Source organism: Cyprinodon variegatus, unplaced genomic scaffold (genome assembly GCF_000732505.1).
Source record: "Cyprinodon variegatus isolate N-32 unplaced genomic scaffold, C_variegatus-1.0 Scaffold898, whole genome shotgun sequence".
Taxonomy (NCBI): Eukaryota; Metazoa; Chordata; class Actinopteri; order Cyprinodontiformes; family Cyprinodontidae; genus Cyprinodon; species Cyprinodon variegatus.
In genome coordinates, this window is record NW_015151351.1 from 60,122 (window position 1) to 82,334 (window position 22,213).

The 22,213-nt window shown below is 38.1% G+C and overlaps 1 protein-coding gene across 4 annotated transcripts in view; it reads left to right on the forward strand.

The window, feature by feature from the left end:
- Positions 1-22,213, forward strand: part of wwp2 (WW domain containing E3 ubiquitin protein ligase 2) — a 76,656-nt gene that overhangs the window by 46,185 nt on the left and 8,258 nt on the right. For 2 of the 4 annotated variants that reach the window (XM_015397937.1, XM_015397938.1), the window contains exons 10-17: positions 2,599-2,773; positions 11,436-11,490; positions 14,077-14,158; positions 15,777-15,905; positions 16,917-16,995; positions 17,828-17,899; positions 18,488-18,576; positions 21,723-21,882. In XM_015397937.1, the coding sequence (XP_015253423.1) occupies positions 2,599-2,773; positions 11,436-11,490; positions 14,077-14,158; positions 15,777-15,905; positions 16,917-16,995; positions 17,828-17,899; positions 18,488-18,576; positions 21,723-21,882 (841 nt within the window). Of the gene's footprint in view, positions 1-2,598; positions 2,774-11,011; positions 11,267-11,435; positions 11,491-14,076; positions 14,159-15,776; positions 15,906-16,916; positions 16,996-17,827; positions 17,900-18,487; positions 18,577-21,722; positions 21,883-22,213 lie in introns of those variants that run through there. The other 2 variants (XM_015397940.1, XM_015397939.1) reach the window with 2 other exon arrangements.

Genomic DNA, 22,213 nt, shown 5'->3' on the forward strand with positions numbered 1-22,213 from the left:
CAAAACGATTATTATTTACACCCCTAGTTATAAAGGATAAAATGCCCTAAACCATAAAGGTCGATGCAATATTTAAGGATGAAACGAAATCAATCTGTGTGTTGGTGTGTGTTCGCATTACTAAGTTTTAGCTGTGGGACGCCATGCAAGCTAAAAGTGAGGGAGTTCATGCTCAGATAGGGTCCAGAGCTGTGCACGCACGCAGCTGTACAGACCCAGTTTATCTTTTGTGGTTATAAGACCTAAAGAAATGTAGGTGACAGTGAAACACCCATCTTGTTCCACAAGGGAAATTATTTGTTTTTGCACTCGAGTTTTGGAAGTGTGTTGGAAGTCCAGTCAGTGTTTCCGCAATCAAAAGGAAGTCGATTCTTATTTCTCTTCCAAATTCTGTGGCGCTTTGGTCAGAGATATGAGAATAGCAGCAGACATGCAGTCAGTCCTTTTTCTGGCATGAGGTTCATTCCTGTGTCCTTTATAAGACTGTCCTTTGTGTGTGCATGTGTTTGTGTTTCTGTGGGTTGCTACTATCTCCGCTCCTGTCCAGACCTCCTGCCCCAAGGGAGAACTAGAATATACATTCACTTCTGAGTAATGCCATTGGCAATCATTTGGCAAACACACACTGTTGTGTCATGCAAACTTTTTATCAACAAGAAACCTTTGCTTCATTGTTCTCGCTCATTTTCATAATCGGAAGCAGGCTTTGGCTTGATGTTCTACATTTATTATTGCAATTTCATAATAAGTATATTTGCTTCTTGATAAAAGAAAATTAAACTTCAAGAAAAGACAACTGGCAAAAACAGCAGGGCTCAGAATAAATAAAAACCAAATAATACTTCCCCATCATGATCACACATTTAAAATTTAAATCAGATTTAATTTGCTGTAAGCCAGAAGTTTACAGAAATAATCCATTGAAACTAATTCCTTCATCTGCAATGATAAACGTTCAGCTTATTGAGTGGAATGACTGAAATAGTTAACACAGAAACTACATAAAAAACTGATCAGAAACAGAAAATGTTGTCCATTTCCCATTTGTCCTTTATTTGGCTGTGTTTAAAAAATCTGTTTTTCTGAATAAATTCTGATATTAATTGCTAATCATCAACTCAAAAAAACGAAAATTGATTCGGGCTTCTTACCAGCGCACTGGTCCTATCCAGTTCATATCAGCGCAACCACTGACTACACTAAAATTTGTCAAAGTAACAATAAAATCAGTCTAATAAGCTCAGTTTTAATGAGTTTAACGTAGGGGTGGGCAGTTCCAGTTCCTGAGGGCCGGTATCCTGCAACTTTTGCATCCATCCTTGGTCCAACACACCTGAATCAAATGGTTGAGTCGCTCCTCAGTATGCAGTCAGTCCTCCAGAGTACTCTCATTCATTTAATTACTTGATTCTGATGTGTTGAGCCGAAGCCACATATAAAAGTTACAGGATACAAGCCCTAAGGAACTGGAATGCCTCCCCTGGTGTAACGTCATGGCTGGGTTTTCACATTTCTACTTTATACACGAGCCGCTTCATTTTAAAAGATATAAATATAAAAAATATATCCGCGGATGTCTGGGGGACAGTGATTTGCCTACATGTTATGAATGCTGGCGTACCATAAATAATACATTATGAACAGTTAAGTTTGAGCCTTCAAGTTGTTGCCCATAGGAAGACGTTACTTGGATATAACCAATAACGGAATATCTTCAGAACGGCCCCAAATGACACAAAACTAATATTGGTGAGTAGAACATGATTTAATAACGTAAAATCAAGGGCCCAATGTAAAAAAAAAAAAAAAAAAAAAACGGCGTTTCCCTTTAAAGGAGAGGGCTTACTTGACAAAGAGGCAAAAATAAGAAACATATGGGTGCAAGAGAGAATAAAAAAATAAAAATAAAAATTTGCTTCCCCCCGTTGAGAACCCTGCGATTAGAACAATATCCATTTCACAATGTTTCAGCAGTGATTTACTACCATAGCTTTATTAATTTGCTGATAAATGTTAATGTAACACCAGTGTCAATGTGAGGAATAACTACATGGTCAACAAAAAATGGTATTTCATACCAGAGATCCAATCTGAGATCAGACCAGATTCAAAAGAATCTCTTCTAGATTTTTAGAATCAGAATTTAATCTATTCTTGGCATTTGAATCGACACCAAACCCAATTCTTTCTAATATAGTTTGTCTTAGAAATGGACACAGAGGCGATAACCTTTGCATCAAGATTACTTTAACTATTGCTTTTTTTGTGAATAGACAGCAGAAATACATTTTTGGGTATTTTTTCATAAGGTAATCTATAAAGGTCTGCTTTCACTATTTTAAAAGCATGTTCTCTCCTTCTCTTTCAGACGGTATCTTTGGATTTGTTTTTTCTCTTTCTCAGCCATCGTTCGCTCATCGCCTCCTTTTACTATTTTCCTTCCTTTTCTTGTCTTTGTTTCTTTTCCCTCGCCTTTAGAAACGCTGAGCAACATTCGGAAACATCCATCCACTCTCAACTTGTCAAACAAAAATGTTTTTGAAAGCTGCAGTCTGTCTCAACCCTACTTTGTCATTTCCCACTTATTTCCGCTTTAAGCTGGGAGAAACGAGTGGACCAGAGAGGCAGGTTCTACTATGTGGACCACAACACCAGAACCACCACATGGCAGAGGCCCACGGCCGAGTCTGTGCGCAACTACCAGCAGTGGCAGAGCCAGCGCAGCCAGCTGCAGGGCGCCATGCACCAGTTCAGCCAGCGCTTCCTTTACCAGGTACCCACAACCCTTACTGGTTCACACACCAGGATTGCAAATGTTTTGTCTCTCCTAATTAAAGGCACTTGTTTTTGTTTTTACTTTAAGATGCATTTAGCTGCTTTTCTTAGAGTTCAAACCTCAACCCCTTGGTTTCCAAGATTAAAAAACCTATATCCTCTAAAAGTCCTGGAATTTAAATACCGGGGAATTTTTGTAAGTGGGAACATTGATTCCCAGGTACAGAATTTTGTTTTTCTCTTATCTAATAGGCCACAGAAAATGTATCTAAACAAAGTTATACAGAAAACTGACCTACAATACACCTCCAATTCAGCAGGTGGCAGTAATAAGGAACTTAGGCCCAAAAAACAAAGCAAACAAAAAACAAACAGAGCCCAAATGCATAAGGATGTGATGCAGATAAATATGTATTTTTTGGTGAAAAATTACTAAGGCAATTATTTTTGGACGTTGATGATATATTTGTATTTTCACTTGGTCACAGTAAAGATTTGCTGCTCAGTTAAGCCCTGTATTTGATACACTGCTGGTTTTGGCGAGAACCTTTATGGGAATATTTAAGCAGAATCAGTTTAAGTTCGGCCCTTAGGTCTGTTTCATTGTGAAGCAACCAAGCTCAGCCTGCCGCCAGAGTTCAAAAACCTTATTGGTTATAACAGCAGAGCTTCTTCATGCGCCATCAGTTAAACCGTTAAAATGGATAGATGCTCCAATTAAATCCACCCCACCCTTTTGCTTTTGTGTTTTACTTTTATAAAACTTTTTGTCCTTTTTTTCATATCTTTATATTTTCTAGTATCTCTTTGGTCTTGGTTTCCATGTACTTCTGGGTGTAGGCTTTTTTGCAGCCCAGATTTTGTTTGTGAATGGAAGTAGAAGAATAGAATAGAATAGATAGAATAGATTTACTTTATTTATCCCAAGCTGGGAAATTGTAGTGTAGCAGCAGCTTTACACATAGTGACAGTCACAACACAATAAGATAAAGAAAAAGTAAAAAAAAATCACATAACATCCACACGTATTTACATTATAAAAGTACAGTGAACAGTCCTAAGGTGCAGTGAACAAATTATAAATAATGTATTAAAAACATGAAGTGCAGTACAGTACAGTGCTGGTTACTATATGCTGAAACAAGAGGTTATTTTTTATTGTACAGAAGTAGATTTCTAAAGTGCATTTCCAAAACAATTCAAGTTTTCAATGGATTTTATTGAGGTTTTATCAGCAGACCAACATCTAAGTTTGATGGACATTTTGTTAGCCATCAAGATAAGTGTCTCACTGACGTGTTGAAAGTGTAGGGGTGGGCAGAAAATATAGTGTTTACTTATGTGCATAAGGAGTAAGAGGAGAAATAATTGGATACACACTGAAAATGCAGTCAAAAAAAACAATTTTTTTTTATTTTTTTTTTTTTATGATCGAATTAGTCATAAATACAATAATCCAGTTTTGCACTTTGGGTCATTTGGATTAATTGTTCGAAATAGACCTCTTCAATAAAAAAGGGGTCATAGTTTCATGTTAATTACTAGAGATCTGAAATTTTACACAGTTGTTGTTCATAATATGAAAAAGTGTAGAGAGTTGGAGAGGTCAACTGTAAATTACCCAAGATATAGAATATTAAGAACTGCCTTTTATTTATGCAAGAGAGAAAAATATCCTTTTGGACATGTGTGAAGCTATATAGCTCAGGTCGAGTTAAACCTACAGAGGTTGTACACATCTTCAGAAACTAGAAGATCTTAACTTTCAAATGAGACACAACATGCAGAGATTTATTTTATTGTGCTGGCCAATGGCATTTGTGTATGCAATTAGTTTGTGCGAAAGCTATAAAAAGGGGTTAATGGCAAGAAACCTCTAGCAGAACCAGCTCAGTGTCGCCATCCTTCTGAGTATAGAAACAGGACTGAGAAACAGGCACAACTTACACTGCAAGAAAAAAAAAATTTAAATAAGTCAGCTTTTATTGAAAGATTCCGTAAAAGTTCAAAAAATATCCACTGGACTTGGGTTTCCAAGATTTGAAGACGTTTCAAGAGGTGGCGAAACGTCTTCAAATCTTGGAAACCCAAGTCCAGTGGATATTTTTTTAACTTTTACGGAATGACTATGACCTGGATGACTGAGAATCTTCATCAGTTTATTGAAAGATGTGTATCTTTTCTTTAGTTGGAGAGGTAAGATAGTTTGCAATAGAAAAAGATTGTGTTCATTTAAAATAGAAAATAAAACCACTCCATTTTCTTATTTCATGCAACTACACTTTTTTAATTATGTTTAGATCAGTTGTAGTCTATCTGTAATTAAAGTTGTTGAAAGCAGTTGCCCAGCTAATATTTCCCTCCAGGATGATGTCACAGCTAAACAGATTTAACTATCATTAGAAAAAGCAGAAAGAACAAAAAATTGACAAATTATGCAGAATTGGATAATAGAAATAGAATGGAGCATCGGGTGTATAAGTAGTCCTCATGCCCTCCAGCAGCCTAAGGCTATAATAGCATAGCTATAGAGGTCGCACAGAATAACATGAGTCACTCTTTACTATAAAGCTTATTTAAAAACGTGCGTTTTAAGCCTAGTCTTAAAATCAGGATAAGCAAATCAAAGTCGATGCCAATATATAACGCAGATTTTATTTTTGGGGGGGATGGAATCAACTTCTCTTCGGCTGTTCTTTCCTTCCCTCATTCCCTCCCTCCTTTACCCAGTGTGTGTGAGAAAAGCCAAGAGGCAGGTCTTGTTGATAGTACACTGCTATGTCTTGGAATGCCCAAACTGCTGATAGCGCTGACTATTTATGGCCCTAGTGTGTGTGAACAAGGAAACTGCTCACAAAAGGGCTCATAGCTTAACTGTGAACACAGCCACACAATCTGCTGCCAGGCTGGAGCTCTCAGCCCCCCCGCCCAGCTTTCACTGCTTTTTCTACTGGTTAGAAGGCCAGTCTTCAAAAAAGCAATCATTTAGCATTTTTGGTTTTATAGAAATAAACGAAGATAACCTGATTAGCTATAGAATATTGTAACTCGATTCTATTTCTAAATTCTAGGATCATGTGCTCCTTCAGCTTCAGTGTGAGTTGGAGTTCATTTGTTCACAGGATTGTAATGTTGAGCTCAGGTGCAACATTTTTCTGTGCTGCACATGACAACTAAAGAGGGTCAAATGGCCTTTCTTCTTAATTCAACGATGGTGCTCTAAGGGGCATGCACATTTTCACACAACTATATGGACACACTGTGCAAAGGTTTGTCTGCACAAACCAATCAGCTGAAGAACCAAAGCAGCTTTTCATTTACACTACTCTGCAAAAGTGCCGGGGTCTTTTTAATCTTTATATTTGCTTCCAAGAGGTCAGACTTTGTCATCAGAATTTTAAAGCTGACCTACTCAGTAGTTCCTCAGACTTTCTGGAAGTCTTGCAGGAATTTTCAATGGATTTAATAGTCCAGTTCCTGACCATTTTTATAGATAGTTTCGTCTGGCTCCTGCTTACCCTCCTGACCCCATTACAGAAACATAATCTGCTCTAATTATTTTCAGTGTGTTTATAAAAAATAGCATTTTTCATCCAATTATTGTGATTTTAGCATAAACAAAAGCTAAAATAAAAGCTTTTTGGCTTACAATGTTGCAAGCAGAGCATCCCTCAGACCCTCTATTAGGTTTTGTTCAACAGCTGACATTACTTTGTTCTTCTCTTGTCACATTTCCTTAATTTTGTTAACATAATCCCAATACGGTAAACTGTGTATTCAATAATATACATGATCAAATAAAAACTGTGAAGATGCTTTTAAAGCCTAAGGAAAATCTAATTAATTACAAACCAGCTGTTATTTTTATTTAAATCATTCTATAAATAAATATTGGGGTTTTTAGCTGTCAATTAAACGTTAGATTAAACTCTCCAGTGTTTTTTTTGTTTGTTTGTTTGTTTTTTGGCTGTTTTTCCGACGAGCAAAAGACGTAGTCATGAAAGCAATCGCAGCCTGAATCAGCAGTAAAAACATGAGCTGCTGTTGCATCCATCCATGCAAATATAGAAGTACAAGCGAGTGTTTGCAGAGTAATTGAAGCTCGTTAGAGGGGCGGCCTCGTGGTCATTAACTGCTGTTTCCAGCTCACCCCCGTCCCTCCCCCTCTGCCAGCCGTCTCTCTCTCGTTACTTACAGCTGTAACCCTCCTCATCGTTCTATGGCTTTTATCAAACTAATTTTTGTGTCCATAATTTTCATTCTCTGCGTCTACACATCTTTTTTTATTTGGCCTCATTTGAGACATGTTTCATCTTCCCTTGATTTGCTGCTGTCAGACCAGTCTCCTTCCTACCAGTGGCCCCCTCCTCCCCTCCTTCAATTATAACCTCCAGTCCCTTTTTCTTAGAACAAGGCTCCTTAACAGCGGCACCTGAATCAACCCTGTGTTTTATCACTCACAGCACAGAAAACTAACACACTGCCCCTGCTAACACCTTAACTTATGTTTACACACGAACCGTCAGCACTCATATTCCCATAGACGACATTTGTACCATGAAAGGACAAAGAACAGAACAGGTTTAAGCTGCTCTATTTAACCTAGTTCGTACAGACGTGGACTTTTAATTTTATTTCTATAAAAACAGTTTTAAACATGAATCTTATAATTTTTTGAAACAGAAATACAAATAAATAATGAATCCCAATGTTTTTTTTTTGGGGGGGGGGGGGTAAAAACAAGTTAAACATGACATGCTACCGTTCTGGATAGAAATGAAAAAAGGTTTTTATTTTTCTGTTAATTGGACTAAATTGAATCTTGGAGGTAAGGGAATTCCATTTTGTGAAACATTTAACACTTCTTTTCATAGTTTGTAATAAAAAAAAAAATGAAAATTTCATGTGGAAAACCAAAGGCTTGTGTGTTGCACACGTTTTGAAATTGTAAAAAAAACAAAAAAAAAAAACAAAAAAAAAACATTGGGAAACCTCCAGTGTCTTTTCAAATAAAACAGAATCATCTCTGTTTTGTTTTGACACTACTTGCTGTTGCTTTTCTCTTTGTTTTTATTCTTGGTGTTGATATAACTTGTAGCTGCAATTAGAGCTAATCAATTTGACCAAAAATCAAAATACTGATTTTTTTTTTCTTTAAACTAAAATTGTGATTTCATTTAGATTTTCTTTTTTACTGACCTTATACATGTCCATGTTTCACTCCAGATTTTCGTTTTTTTCCATCATCTCGATGCTTGCTTAACCCTATTTTCACACGACTGTTACTGTTGTATAAGTGCTTATTTCAACTCGCATGCATGAATCTCCGCACTAAATTTGACCCTTATTTCCTGTCGTGTAACAGGAAACCTTCTATAAGTGTTAGGGGTGTGGGAAATAATCGTTTTGGCGATATATCGTGATATTCATCTGCCCAATATAATATCGATCTTTCACTTCTTAGTATCGATTTTCAAAAAAAAAAAATGGTTACATAAAACATTGATGGGAAAATGGGCTACCGCTGCACCACCACTCTGGCAGAAAGCGCTGTGGAGCCCTTTAACTGTATTTGAGGCAGTCACAGTGGAAGAAAACCCCAAACAACATGGACAATAATACCTAATCAATATTTTCTGATGAAAATATAAAGCACTTGCTGTTTTATCTCATCATTCGATTTTGATAGCTGGGGAAAATATGGCAATATATAGTGATACTGCAATATCGTGATAATATCGCATCGTGACCCAAGTATCGCGACATGTATCGAATCGCAACACTCATGCAAATACTCACCTCTAATAAGTGTATTACTGCTGCCTAAAGGATTGGAGTGACAATGTCAAAATCTATCTAACGTAACCAAAATTGAGTGTCTGTGTCTGTGCAGAGACACATTACAATTGCCGTTATATTGCAAATGTGGTTAATTGTCCAGCCCTATTTGCGATAAAGCATATTTCTGTTTTGATACAGAAAGTTGAAAATAAGGATTTCGGTTTTTAAGTTTCTTTATTTCTGACTGATCTACTAAATATTTGAGCTGTTTCCAGAGATCCAATCTTTAACAGTCTGAAGTTGGATTGATGGTTTACAAACTCTGAATAATCATAGGAAATCAAATGTAGGAGATATTTTTGCTGTTTTATCATCTAATGGGATAGATATCAGAATTTAAAAAAAATTCATCCTTTTTAAAATTCTTATATCCATCCTTCCATCTTTCAGTCTTTCAGTTTAGTCTTCCACTAATCAATCTTTTCAGCCATTCGTTTGTCCATGCATCCATCATAATCAGTATAATTAACTAATCTTTTAAATTTTATTATATGTATCTATTACAATTATTATTTATGTTAATTGTTATTAAATTAAGTCATTTAATGCCTTATATAGCGCTTCAACTACATTTTATACCATAATTAACAATAAAATAGCTGTCAGTTCAGGTATAATGATGATTGTCTTTCTACTGAACCTCATCTACCTATATTTCTTATGTTTTCTTAAAGTATTTTTGTATTTTATTTCTAGGTGTTTATATTTTTTGTATCCAAATAGACTGGATTGCAGTTTGTCTTTTTGGCTGCTCTAATATTCGGTTTGCCACAGGAAATCTCAACAGGTGTTTTTTCAAGTTGATGAGCCGTATTGCAATCAGAGACTTCCAGCTACTTCATGACGACCCATTTCCAGTGATTAACTTTATTATTCAGTCAGCCAATTAACCGATCCTTTCAATAGTCAGCTAATCTATCCGTCAATCTGTCCATCCATCAGTTTCACAGTTTATCCATCCATCCATCTGTCAGTCAATCCATAGCTGCTTTTCATTTAATCCTTAAGTTTCAGTACTGCAGATTTTTCCACCATGAACTTTATTAAAATACTTAAAAAAGGACTAAAGCTGAAATCTTGGATGGAAAACTGAGTGTGGAAAGAATAAAATATTGAAAATGAAAATTTGAAGGAGCTGTTCTTTTTTTTTTTTTTTTTTTTTTTTTTTTTGCTACATCTAATGGTTCCTCAGATGAACTCTGTGACTTTTTGTCACAGGAGAAAAACTCCTTGCTGTACGGGCAAATTAACATTTTTTTTTTCCTTACGAGTCCAAAACTTCAAAGTAAAATTTCACCTGCTGTGTCCTTAGTTCTTCCTCTGCCCATAACACCCAATCCTTATTTCACAGGTTTGTGCTTGAAAGATCCTTTTTTTCTCATTTTCCCAGCTTCCTTTTCTTTTGCTCCTGCCAGCTTTGCTCTGTCTGGAAGCCACAGAGGAGCTGAATGGTCAGAGCCAGGATGAAGTCATCATGTCTTTATATCATTATATTCTCCTTTTACCTTTTTTAGTCACAGAAAACCCAAACGGGTGGGGCTCGGGGCATAGATTGGCTGTCGATGGGAGCGAAACACACACACACACACCCTTTAACCCTGTTTTTTGCCCAGGCTCAGTCCTTACGCAGGCCCAGTCCTTTCCATCCAGACTCCCTCAGAGTTTCCATGACAGAGCCGCTTTTAAAGAAGTGCCGCTCAGAAGTGACGTTGGCATTAGATGGATAACACTCCACTCTATGTCCTGTCAGGAAAGCATCAGGATGTCAGAGGGGCCTTTGAAGCAGCACCAAGTTTCATTTGGAGAGATTCTGGGTTAGCTTGCATTTCTCGTCTCCAAAGATAAATCTGAAGCTGCCAAAATTTATGATTTATAATTTGTCTGAATAGACAATTAAGTTCCCTGTAGTGGCATGCGGTCTGAGTTTGTAACATCAACTTGAAAAATGACAAACAAGTGAACGTTTGAGCTAGTTTCCCAGTTGAATTAATATATTCCTGTGTGGGTTTATCCTTATATGAAAGCATACACATTGACTGAGTCTTAGTCACTTACAAATTTTCCACTTTTTTTTTTTACTTACTCACCTTTTTTTTTTTTTTTTTTTTATGTGTGTGCGTATAGTGCAGGCTGTGTAAACCCCACAGTGGTTTCCAAGCCCACGGTGAATAAAGGTGCCTTTTGTGAGAGTTATGGTGGGTGGGGCTGGAGAGGAGGTGGGGTGTCCAGTCTGGAACAAGCATGAATGTTCCCTCAGTTCACTCAGACATCACACTTCCCTGCCTAGTTTCACAGCAGCGCTAGAAGAGGGCAGGAGAAAGGAGGAGGCGGAGGAGGGTCTGAGGGTGGGGTTGGGAGGGGTGCCTCGTGGTGGTGGATGAGGATGAGGAGGGGTGTATTTGAGGAGGTGAGCGGGAAGCTGAGGGGAGGTGGGGCTTGCATCCAGCCAGTGAGCTCATTGGAACAGCGTTGTTGTTTTATCCTCCTACCGAGCGTGTAGCTTTAGGAAAGCATCGGAGCCGCAGGCCGGTCAGCTCCCTCAGTCGCCCTTCTCTGCTGCTGCAGAGCGGAACCCCCCCACCACTGCCCGCCAGCCCCTGTTTGTCTTAAATACTCCATATCAGGAGGAAACATCTGCTTTTGGGAGAACGTAGGTTGCTTTCTCCATAATCTTTTCGTATCTTTTAAATAAATTTTTGTTTTTGCATCAGAAAACTAGAAAAGCCGACTTGCAAGGCGAACGCTGAGAAGAACGTAACGTGTGAGAGAAGAGAGACGGGTTCATGTCCTAACCGGATTTGTTTTTTGTCTCCCTGCAGCCGTCCGGCGCTCCAGTGGAAAATGACCCCCTGGGCCCGCTGCCTCCTGGATGGGGTAAGTTTGCCCAACATGCTGCTTGTTCTCCTGCTCTCTACATCTTTATCTGCATCGACACCACAGAATATATTCAGACTACTTATTCAGTCTTAGGAAAAAAGTACAATTAATGTTTTAAATTATCCTAGTTTGGATATTATTTTTAATCAAGAATAAAAATGCTCCTAAATTTATTCCTGATTCCATTGACTGTTGATTATTGTATTATATCGAAAGTCGTTTGACAAATTAAAATGGGCCTTTTTCTCCCAACTAATTTACTTGAAATATGTGCAAAGTTATTTAAAACATGGAGAGGGACCAATTTCACTCTTTTATTTTTGGCGTTAGAAATATTTCAATGTTAGAACTGTTGAAATATTCCCTCATCACCACTAGATAAGAAGATTGACCTTTCACAATCTTTTTAAATTGTTTTAAAAAATGGGCAAATTAAGTCTTAACAATGGGACCTTTGCAGGCGTAGATGGTTCTTTGAATGTCAAATTAGGTTGGATCTTATCTTTCATGCATTAAAACTCTGCTCCACAATGTTTTATTTCCCAATTCAAATGGACCTTTGCTTGCCTTTTACATCCACATCTGATCTAGATCTTTGAAACTGGACTCAAAGTGACCAAGACATGATGATGTATGAAAAGAGGAAGAAAAGTGATCAGATCATCAGTTTTAAAGTTACAATGTCATGATTTCTCTACATTGTGCAAATAGATTTTTTTTTTCTGAGGTTTTATAAAATGAAAAACAAGCAATAGTGACCTGGCTTGTTCAGAAGTCAACAGGTCAAAGTGTCTTTTTATTGCTAATTAATAGTTTTGAGATGTGACTTTATTTGGCGCTTTCAGCTGTGAAGCAAAGGTTTGGTTAAGAGCAGCAGGAAATCATGACGCTGCAGTAAAGATACTGAAATGACCCAAAAAATTGGCTTCTTTTTTTCTTTTATTTCACCAACATCCTAAAGCTGTTTCTGAACTTTAGGACATAAATCACTAGCATATCAGGTACAGGCATAAAGAAAATTATAAATCAATACAAACTCATCATAAGTTAGCAAATTTTTTAAGTCTTACTGTGTCCCACTGAATCTATCATCTCAGCAGTTCTCCTTCATGCAGATTAGCACATATTAACATCACCATATTTTTTTACAGTGTATGGCACAGCTATACTAAAAAAAAAATATATATATATATATATATATATATATATATATATATATATATATATATATATATATATATATATATATATATATATATATATATATATTATTTTTTTTTTTGTTAAAAGCATTTTTAATTAGTTTTAGGCCTTCACGGATTAACTTAATTACATCCCTGCTGTTTATTGTGCTGACGAACATAATTCATCGTCATTAATTCATATTTTTCTCCTTCTTTTGTATCCTCATATTGTCTCTGTCTGTGATTATTGACATCAGGGTCTTGGTCTCTCAGATGTGTGTTGGCTGTGGCAGAGTTTTATTTCTAATTCATTATATCCCAGCAGTATTTTGCGGCTGTGGTTCCATAAATGGCGCTGCTTTCTTAGCCTATTTTTTAGTGGTATTAGGCCTTTTATGAAGCAGCAAAAAGAATTGGGATTATCCTCCTGTTTGCAGAACACCCGTTAATCTGCAGATTTGTGTCTCCAGTCGTTCTGATATCTGCTCTTTTTTAAGGAAAATATGGATTAAATCTGCACTGGTTTCTATTTGTTGCTCCCCTCGTTTATCACTGTAAGAACTCCCTTTACTCTGAAGTCCACAAATTACAGGGAGCGCGTTATTGATGGGACCCTTCATCATCCGACATTTTCCCGACGGGATAATGTAACAGGATCCACGCAGGATCCCGTCACACACGTTCAATCAGAAACGACCTCCGCTGGCAGCTCCCGTTCCGCCAACGCTTTCACAGCCGCGTCCCCTCCAGAAAGGCTCCCTCTCTGCCCATGATGCCTTTTCAACATGTTGCGGTACATCTAGACTAAAACCTCAATTATATCATTGGCTCAGCTTCGCCTCTCTGGCGCGCTTTTTTTTTTTTTCTTTGGACTTCTGTGGTCTCTTCCCTCCAATTTTTCTTCTTCTTTTGTTTGAGGCTCAGAAAGGATGGGAGAAATGATGGAAGGATGAAGAGGAAAAAGTCAAGCTCTGACTGGATAGTAAAGGGGGTGGAGAGAGAAAGCAAGTAGGAGCTGCAATGTGAGCACTACTGTTTCTGGGCCCTCCACTCACTCCTGCTAATGAGAAAAAGATGTCAGAGCAACGGAGGGAGGAGGATGGGGCACCAGCTAAACTTTCGTGGTGCCGTTTGATAGAAAAAAAAAATCAGCTTTATGAAGAGTTTACATCTAAAAACTTAATTTGCTCCCAGAACCTCACACAGTTTCCCTCAGATCAAGTCGTGGTGAAACACCACACAGATCTGCAGGTTTTTACCCATGGTGGGGAAAATGTTCTTATCCTCCTCAGCTCAGCAGATGATCCCTCTCATTCCTCCAATCCTCCTGTCCTCTTTCAACAGTTATAATATCTCTAATAATCCCAACATGCCGCTTCTGTCCTCTTTGTTTTCGCAGAGAAGCGTCAGGACAATGGCCGAGTGTACTTCGTCAACCACAACACAAGGACCACTCAGTGGGACGATCCTCGGACCCAAGGGTGAGACCAGGACCCAGGAGCAAATCTAACCTGTGTGTTTGTCTGAGCATGTGTCTGCCTGCTTGTGGGTGGCGCCTTGCTTTGGCTGTTTGCTCATACAGAACAATATAACCATCAAAACGCTGCATGACAGCAGACCTGCTCATCCAAACGTGTGTCCAGAGATCAGGATGGCACCATGAGAAGATTATTTAATTCATTCAACACGTTACTAGTCTTTGTAAAAGTGTTAGATAAAACTACAGACGGTCATAAATGTTGACTGGGACATTTTAAGACCCTAAAACGACAGAAAAATCAGGCCATTTTTTTTTTTTTATACGTTCTTTCATTCTCATGTCACTCATAAATCTAGTTCAGGAAATTTGCTCTCTTGGATCACTTAATGCTAATAACCATACAGTATATAGAGAAATAGTTTCTTAATCCTTCCGAGTCAGTGTGCATTATTTAGAAATAAAGCAATTACTGTTTTCATTTACAGAGCTGGATATTGGTTTTCAAAATAGTTTTTTAAAACCACTATAGTCACCAGCATATTTAGGACGCATGAAAAGTTTATAGATTAAGACTCCAAATGAGTCTGCACATTGCAAGCTGATCCCGAAATGTTAAGGACAGTTTTGAATCAAATAATTTCCTTTTTTCATCCCTTGTCTTCCAAATTGTGAGGAAAAGCTAAGAGAAACAAGGTGCTAAGGTGCCAGAATTTCCCGAAACCTTTTTATTTCCCAAAACCAAATGAATAAATGATCCACTATGGCTGACAGTGCCTCCCTCCTGCTGATCTGGGGACCAAGATCCTCAGCCATTTATTAAAGATGTTTCATGTGTGTCAGGGCAGCTTTAATTACGCAACATGTAGCTTTCATTTAAACTTAAAATGTATGATATATAATACTTAGGATGTGTGAATCCTCTGATTTGTATATTGTTACATAAACTCTGTTGAATTTAAATTACCTGAGCCTGTTACTGTTTTTTCGATTAAAGTCAACAGGCAATATGAATGTAGAGTCAGAAACGTTTATCAGACATTTGTCTCAAAGCTGTAGTTTATATTTAAGGGTTTATTCAGAAGGTAGTGTCCCTTACCAGGACTGATAGGCGCTCAGGGGAAACTAGTGGAAAGAAGGCCACTTACCTGGTTCTTGTTAAAAATTCCCGCAGAGGAAAAGCATCTAATAATAGGTTTTATGTTATAAATGAAGTATGAATGAAGCAATGAAGTCCTGCTTCCCTGCAGCGCAGACATGGTCAGGATCAACTTAAAAATGTAAATTAGAAATTTGTAAAAAAAAAAAAACTATTATTTGGATTTCTATTGATTAGATATGGACTTTTCAGGGTTGCAGTAAGAGTCGATCTACCATATATATTGTTTACATTTATTTTAGATTTCTAATTCCTCTAAATAAATGTACTCAACATCAATTATCTCTTTCTTAATTGTTCAGTCAGGTTTTTGCTATTGCAAAATATTTTTTTATTGACTTTTTTGCCTTTTTAGAAGGTGCGTTTTGTTTGATTGAGCTAGTTGGTTAGGAAGCTACACCTCCCCTTGGTAGGGCACCCCCTCCCTCTCGGGACCGTGCTCACTGCCCTCTCCCTGTTGCAGGATGATCAAGGAGCACCCCCTGCCCCCTGGCTGGGAGATGAAGTACACCGCAGAGGGAGTGCGTTATTTTGTGGACCACAACTCTCGCACCACCACCTTTAAAGACCCCAGACCCGGGTTTGAGTCAGGGTAAATATGGTCTCTCCCCCTCAGACCTGCCACAAGCTGAGGCAGAGAGTCTTTTTAAAGAACCAGTCATTCAAACCAACGATTTAAATGCTTTTTGTTTTCAAACACAGCGATGTCACCTTGGTTTGGCAAATCTGTTCATTTAAACAACATAATTGTTTGCTGAAAACTTTAACCACATGACAGGATAAAATATTTCTAAATACAAACTACATCTGATTCTTTGTTTTGGTTTTTATCAGCATGTTTTCTTGACACCATTCCTTTCAGTTCCTAACATTCCTTTAGCTGTAGATGTCTAATTAACACACTCATTCTTTCTAAGCTTGTTTTACGTCTTCCTCGCAGCAGTTTGAAAACTCGGACTGCAGCTGTGCAGCAGCAGATTCACCGCAGACTGCCCTGGCATCTGTGTGGGTGTTTTGCGCTTTTCTGTGTTTGCATATGTGGCCGCCGCTGTATACGGCGTGTGTTTGTGGAGAAAGCTGCATGAATCTGCTCCTCCTGGTGATGTTTGCTCTTATTTTTAGTCCGTCAGCCTTTGAGCGTTCCAGAGACACACTTATTGATTGTTTTTCCTCTGGGTCCTGCTGCAGCGTGGGTCCGCGGACAGTCGCTGCGGTCTCCATTTCCGAACCCAAACTGAGAAGTGCCTGGCAGCTTAGCAAGCCCCACACATTTTTTTCCTCCTCCTCCCATCCTTCAAATCTTTTTTGCTTTCTTTCTCTCTACATCTCAGTCTCTTTTTTTTTTTTGCTGCTGCTGACGAAGCACAAATCCAGCGTGTGAGTAGAGAGCTGGTGGTGCTTAGACTAACACAGCTGCAGCCCTAAGCTCACCTTTGTCTTCCAAACACAGACGTTGATCTACAGCAAAATGGAGGCTGTATAAAAATGACCTGCTGTCTGGGACATCGGAGTTTCTTAATTATGAATTTATTATTATTATTGACTTTTCTTGCAATATTATAAACAAAACACAAATTTTGTTCTGTTTTCATTCTGTGCTCAGGTCACGGCAGGGAGGCTCGCCTGGAGCTTATGATCGGAGCTTCAGATGGAAATACAGCCAGTTCCGCTTCCTGTGTCATGTAAGTGTTAGATGGAGGCTGAAGGTACATAAAAACCTTCAGCTTTATCCGCTCATATCTCCTTAGATCCATTAAACCCTCCAGTGGGGCCCATGTTCTCCAGCTTTAGATGTCTCTATCATTTAACACACCCTGCTCAAATATATTGGTTTATTTTCGGAGCTCTGTAGAGCTTTGCTGCTGCTAGTGAGGCAGTTCATCCATTTGATTCAGGTGTGTTGTGCAAGAGATACATATAAGAGCCATTGGACACCTGTTGAGTTTGAGACACTATCTAAAAGAAAGAAAACTATCTACTTCCAGAGGCCTCTATGCAGCCTGCGAGTGATTCAAGTAATTACAGGTCTGAAGAAGTAGGGAGAAATTGGAACAAAGATTCAAATCCATCCATCCAGTAAATTCACGGCAACACTTGCTGGTTTAACGTTTCAATTGGCTAAAAAAAAAAAACACATTATCTGTTCCACAAAAATTATAATCATGGTCTGTGTGAATACTTGATTCTGATTAGCTGCAGAGGGTCCCATATAAAGTGTTTTACGCTAGCTCAAACTCTATTTAGTAATGGTAAGACTGTAAAAAAAAACCTGAGGGATTTTATAGTTTACCTGTAGCTTCAGAGCTGGTTACCCTGGCAACAGGACCAAAGACAGATATTAAATGGTCGACTGAGCCTCTTCTTGTGAAAAACTTGTGTGACCGTGGTATGAACAGGATAACCAAGATGGTGAAGAATAAGTGTGACAATAATGTGTGTATATTCATTATTTAGAACCTGATCAAATTCAAAAAACAAATGTCCTTATATTCCTGATGTTTGTCGTCTCTGCAGTCCAACGCTTTGCCCAGCCACGTGAAGATCTCCGTATCCAGGCAAACTCTGTTTGAAGATTCGTTTCAGCAGGTAAGACCCTTTCGCCGTTTACACCTGTTTGCTTTTTCAGAATAAATCTTATTCAGATCTCATGAGAAATGGAGAATCAGAAAAAGAATGCATCAATTTCTTAGGTTTTCCAAACTGAAGGGATGCAGTCTTAAACTGATTTTAAAACCCTTCAATCCAACCTCCACATACAAATTACTACGAATGAAACTTATCGATGAAACTTATTCTACTTTGTGAAAAATGAGTGATTAGACAGAAGCCAGGTTAATATTTGCTTCTTCCTTTGATTTGAAAGGGAGCTTCTGCTGATTAAAAGTGTTTTATCAGTAGAAAACACCAAATGTAGGGAGTTTTGTGGCTTGATTGCACAGGATCAGCAAGAAAATGCACCAGCAATGGCATGAGGAGAGGGAGCTGTTTGTGCCCACCGATCTGGAAAAGTTTATCAGGCATTTTTAACAGTTTGAAGTGGGAACCATTACTATTAAGGCAGAACCTTTAACACAACTGTTGGTATTCTTAGTTCAACAGCAAATGAGAGAGCTCAAAGTCAAAATGAGCTCAATGTGAACTTTTGCTAGTAGTTAATAAATGATTCTTCATCAGATTATGAACGTGAAGCCGTATGACCTCCGGCGCCGGCTCTACATCATCATGAGAGGAGAGGAGGGTCTGGATTACGGCGGCGTCGCCAGGTGAGGCCGAAACCTCGGCTCCAGCTTCCTGTTGTTGTCTGTTTGGTGCATCTGTTTGTCCTCAGGCTTCTTAATCAACCTGTTCTTTTTTTTTATGCATTTTTAATGTCTCCGATGGAGTTTCTTTTTATTTCTAACTGTTCCCACTGTTTTACAATCTGATCCAATAATGATCACAGATGATTTTAACAGATCTGTTAACAAAATGAGTCACAACAGATTCTCCAAACATCCCAAATCAGGGATCTGAATCACTCGTCTCATGTTTATGTCCCTTTACTCCCTCTAGAAGTTCTGGACCCAACTCTTTTTGTTCTGGAATAATAAAGGAGATTAAAATGTAAAGGATTTAGAATTTAAAAAGCTGAATGAATTCAAAATTATGTTTAATCCAGAAAATCTATATGAGTGTTTGGTTTTTCCCTCATTTCCTCTGAAATCCATCAGTCACCTCTTTCTGCATTTCTTGAATAGAGTTACAAGGGATGTTGACATTTTACTGCACCCTCATTCACCATCAGATACATCCGTAAATATATCTGTTTGTATTTTTGCCATGGGAGGACAAAGCTTTTGATTGCTGATTTAAACTGTGTTTCCTATAAAACTGCTGTCCTGTGTAAGTGTGATACAGTGTGATACAGTTGATGTTTAGGTTAAGGACAGTAAACTTAGAAAGAACTGACCAGGCGTGGCTGGGTTGTTGTATATGTGACACTGTATGGCACGGTGGTGGAGGAGTGATGTTTGTTCAAGAGATGATCATGAACTCCTTTAGTATTCTGGAGTTAAATCTTTTTTTTGTTATAAACAACTAAGGATAATTCATTGAATGGTTGCCTCCAAATTTAAATCTATATTTAATCCCATTGGTTTATTAACTATATTTGATTCATGAAAACTGACATAGAGACATAATAGTTTCATTCCAAATTCCATTTGTCCTGAAGAGCTTTTCTAACATTATCAGTTCAACACATCCTCCTCCAACATGTCTGTCCTCCCCTCGCCACCCCCCACCTCCCTCTGCTGTCCTCCAAGCCTCTGTATTTGTTGGTATTTTTTCTGTTTTCATTGTATTCATTAATTTTGTTCTGTTGGCTTCGCATTCTGTCTCTGTCTCCGGTGTCACGTCAGTGGTTTTACCCTATGGTAGGTGACATCATGCTGTTCTACCACAGGGTAGAACCACGGACGGGATGTTGGGAGGTGTCTGCGTCCGTCAGTCAGTCCATCCGTCCCTCAGTTCATACGCCTTCTCCTGATGTGTGCTTAACCGGGTGAACCCTGGGAGCGCTTGGTGCCGCCGCTGGTGGAGGGCCTTCATTTTCTCTAACATGCATCCTTCCTCATCTGCCTGTGTTTTTTTGTTTGTTTTTTTTATTCCAACATGTTTGGTGTTGAGTGTTCTGTCACAAATCACATGATCGTTTTTTTTTTTTTTTTATATATATATGTTCTAACTGCAGAGTAAATTTGTCTCTAATTGCTCAAAATTCAATTGCTGTTAGAATAAATCAAGAAACAATGATTTTATGTTTTCTTTGCCTTAAAGGGACATAGTCACATTATCTGCCAATATAAAAAAAAAAAAAAAAAACATTTTATATTGTTAACATAAGGAAATATACACCAAGTGTTCATCCTAATGTTTAGATCTGGGCCTAAATTGAATTTAAGCACGGACACATTGAGCATACTGAAACAGATGTGCTGCCATCTGCTGGTAGCTCAGCAGAACTACCAGAAAGTGAGATTGCGGCAATTCAGTTGCATGATATTCTAGTCAAACCTCCTCAGAGCATCAAGGAGGAAGACAATCCCTGTTCCTAACAATCCCAAAGAGGGACACAGCATCACAGTAAAAAATATCTCAATCAAAGAAAAATCTGAGCAGCTTTAGTTTCTCTTCAGTGAAAGCTAATGTTGAGTCTTCTTCTTCTTGGGTTTTATTAAACTGGATCTTGGACTTCATTTCAATATTTTCACACTTCCCTGTGAGGTGCTAACCGGCCTGAGCCACATTAGGCTACGTCCTTGATTAGCCGCTACGCACATGAGCAGTATCCATATCCCTTCACGTCGTGTTTTTATAATAAATATACACAAAAAGGCTTTATTTACATTGAGCAAAAAAGAAGCGTAAAACATAAAAAGAAATGTCATCAGAACAGTGGAATATTTTAGAAAAACATCCTATGCAACTAATGGTGTATAAATTTAAAAATGCAATATCTAACATGACTATCCACCTTATAAGCAATGAATGTCTAGAGTAACTGCTATTATGAGATGTTCTCAAACTATCTATTCCTATAGTTATAATCCTGTTTGTATCATTGATAAATTTGTTTTTTTATTTAAAGAGATGCACCAATCCTGCATGAGACCAGTGTTTGGTTTTCTGTGAGGACCAGCCAGTCGAATTTAACTGTTTACAAATAATTATTATAGTTTTGTATTTTTTAAGAACTTAAACATAAAAATGAAAAAAAGAGGAAGATTTGCTTTTTTTTTTCCCCCCATCATACATCATCTTATGAAGGACAGTCGGACTCCACAGAAACGCATCGGTGGAAGTCCTTACATTTTATGAATAAAAAACAAAAATGGCACCAATTTTAGTTTTTTGGTATTCGTAAGGTAAATTAGGAAAAATGAGCACATGACTTGAGCATCTCATTTTATTTTTTGTTATTTTTATTTCATTGAACAAATAGTCTTTTGGTCTAAATAAAACAAAGTGAGCAGATTAAACCTTTGCTGTTGGGGTTCAGTTGTTTGCAGTGAAACTGGAAGCCCGACCATCAGGTGTTAACCAGTTTATCCAGTTGTTTTAATTCCTTTTAATTCTATTTAATCTCAGGCAGGGTTTCTCTTTATGATGTTCAGTCTTCGTTTCTAAACAGTGTTGCATTAAAATGAGTCACAAGCAGAAATTCCCAAACAGAAAAAAGCAAATTTTCTTAGTTTTTATCTGCTTTTTTTTTTTTTTTTACTGTTCTGGGTTGGTTTAAATCTGGTGTTCTGATGTTTGATTTCTGAGTTGCTTGATTTCTCTGTCATTCATTTAGCTTGGAACAAAACAATGTTGTCACATTAAACCCCTGACCTGCTTTAATGCCCGCTGTCCTCTCGTTCTGCAGGGAGTGGTTCTTCCTGCTGTCCCATGAAGTCCTCAACCCCATGTACTGCCTGTTTGAATACGCAGGGAAGAACAACTACTGCCTCCAGATAAACCCAGCCTCCTCCATCAACCCCGACCACCTCACGTACTTCCGCTTCATCGGTCGCTTCATCGCCATGGTAAGCATTGCCTCAGGGTAATAAGCTGAGTGTCTTCAACTTTAGTGGCTTATAAATATTCTTGCAACCGTTTTTGCACCTTTGTTCTCGAGTTTTAGTACCGTTAAGAACTAAAGAGAGACGTTATCAGCCACACACTTCCAAACATAAGCCACGCCCCTAAACGCACTCCCATGCATTCATTGTGTTGCTGTAGGATTTAAGCATCGTTTACACTACCCCTCTGAAACTGATCTGTGTCGAGTTCGGACCGAGCTTGGACAAACAATAGTCTAATCAGGGCTTACAGATGCAGGAAACAACGACAGGAGTTCAGGTTCATCACACTGCT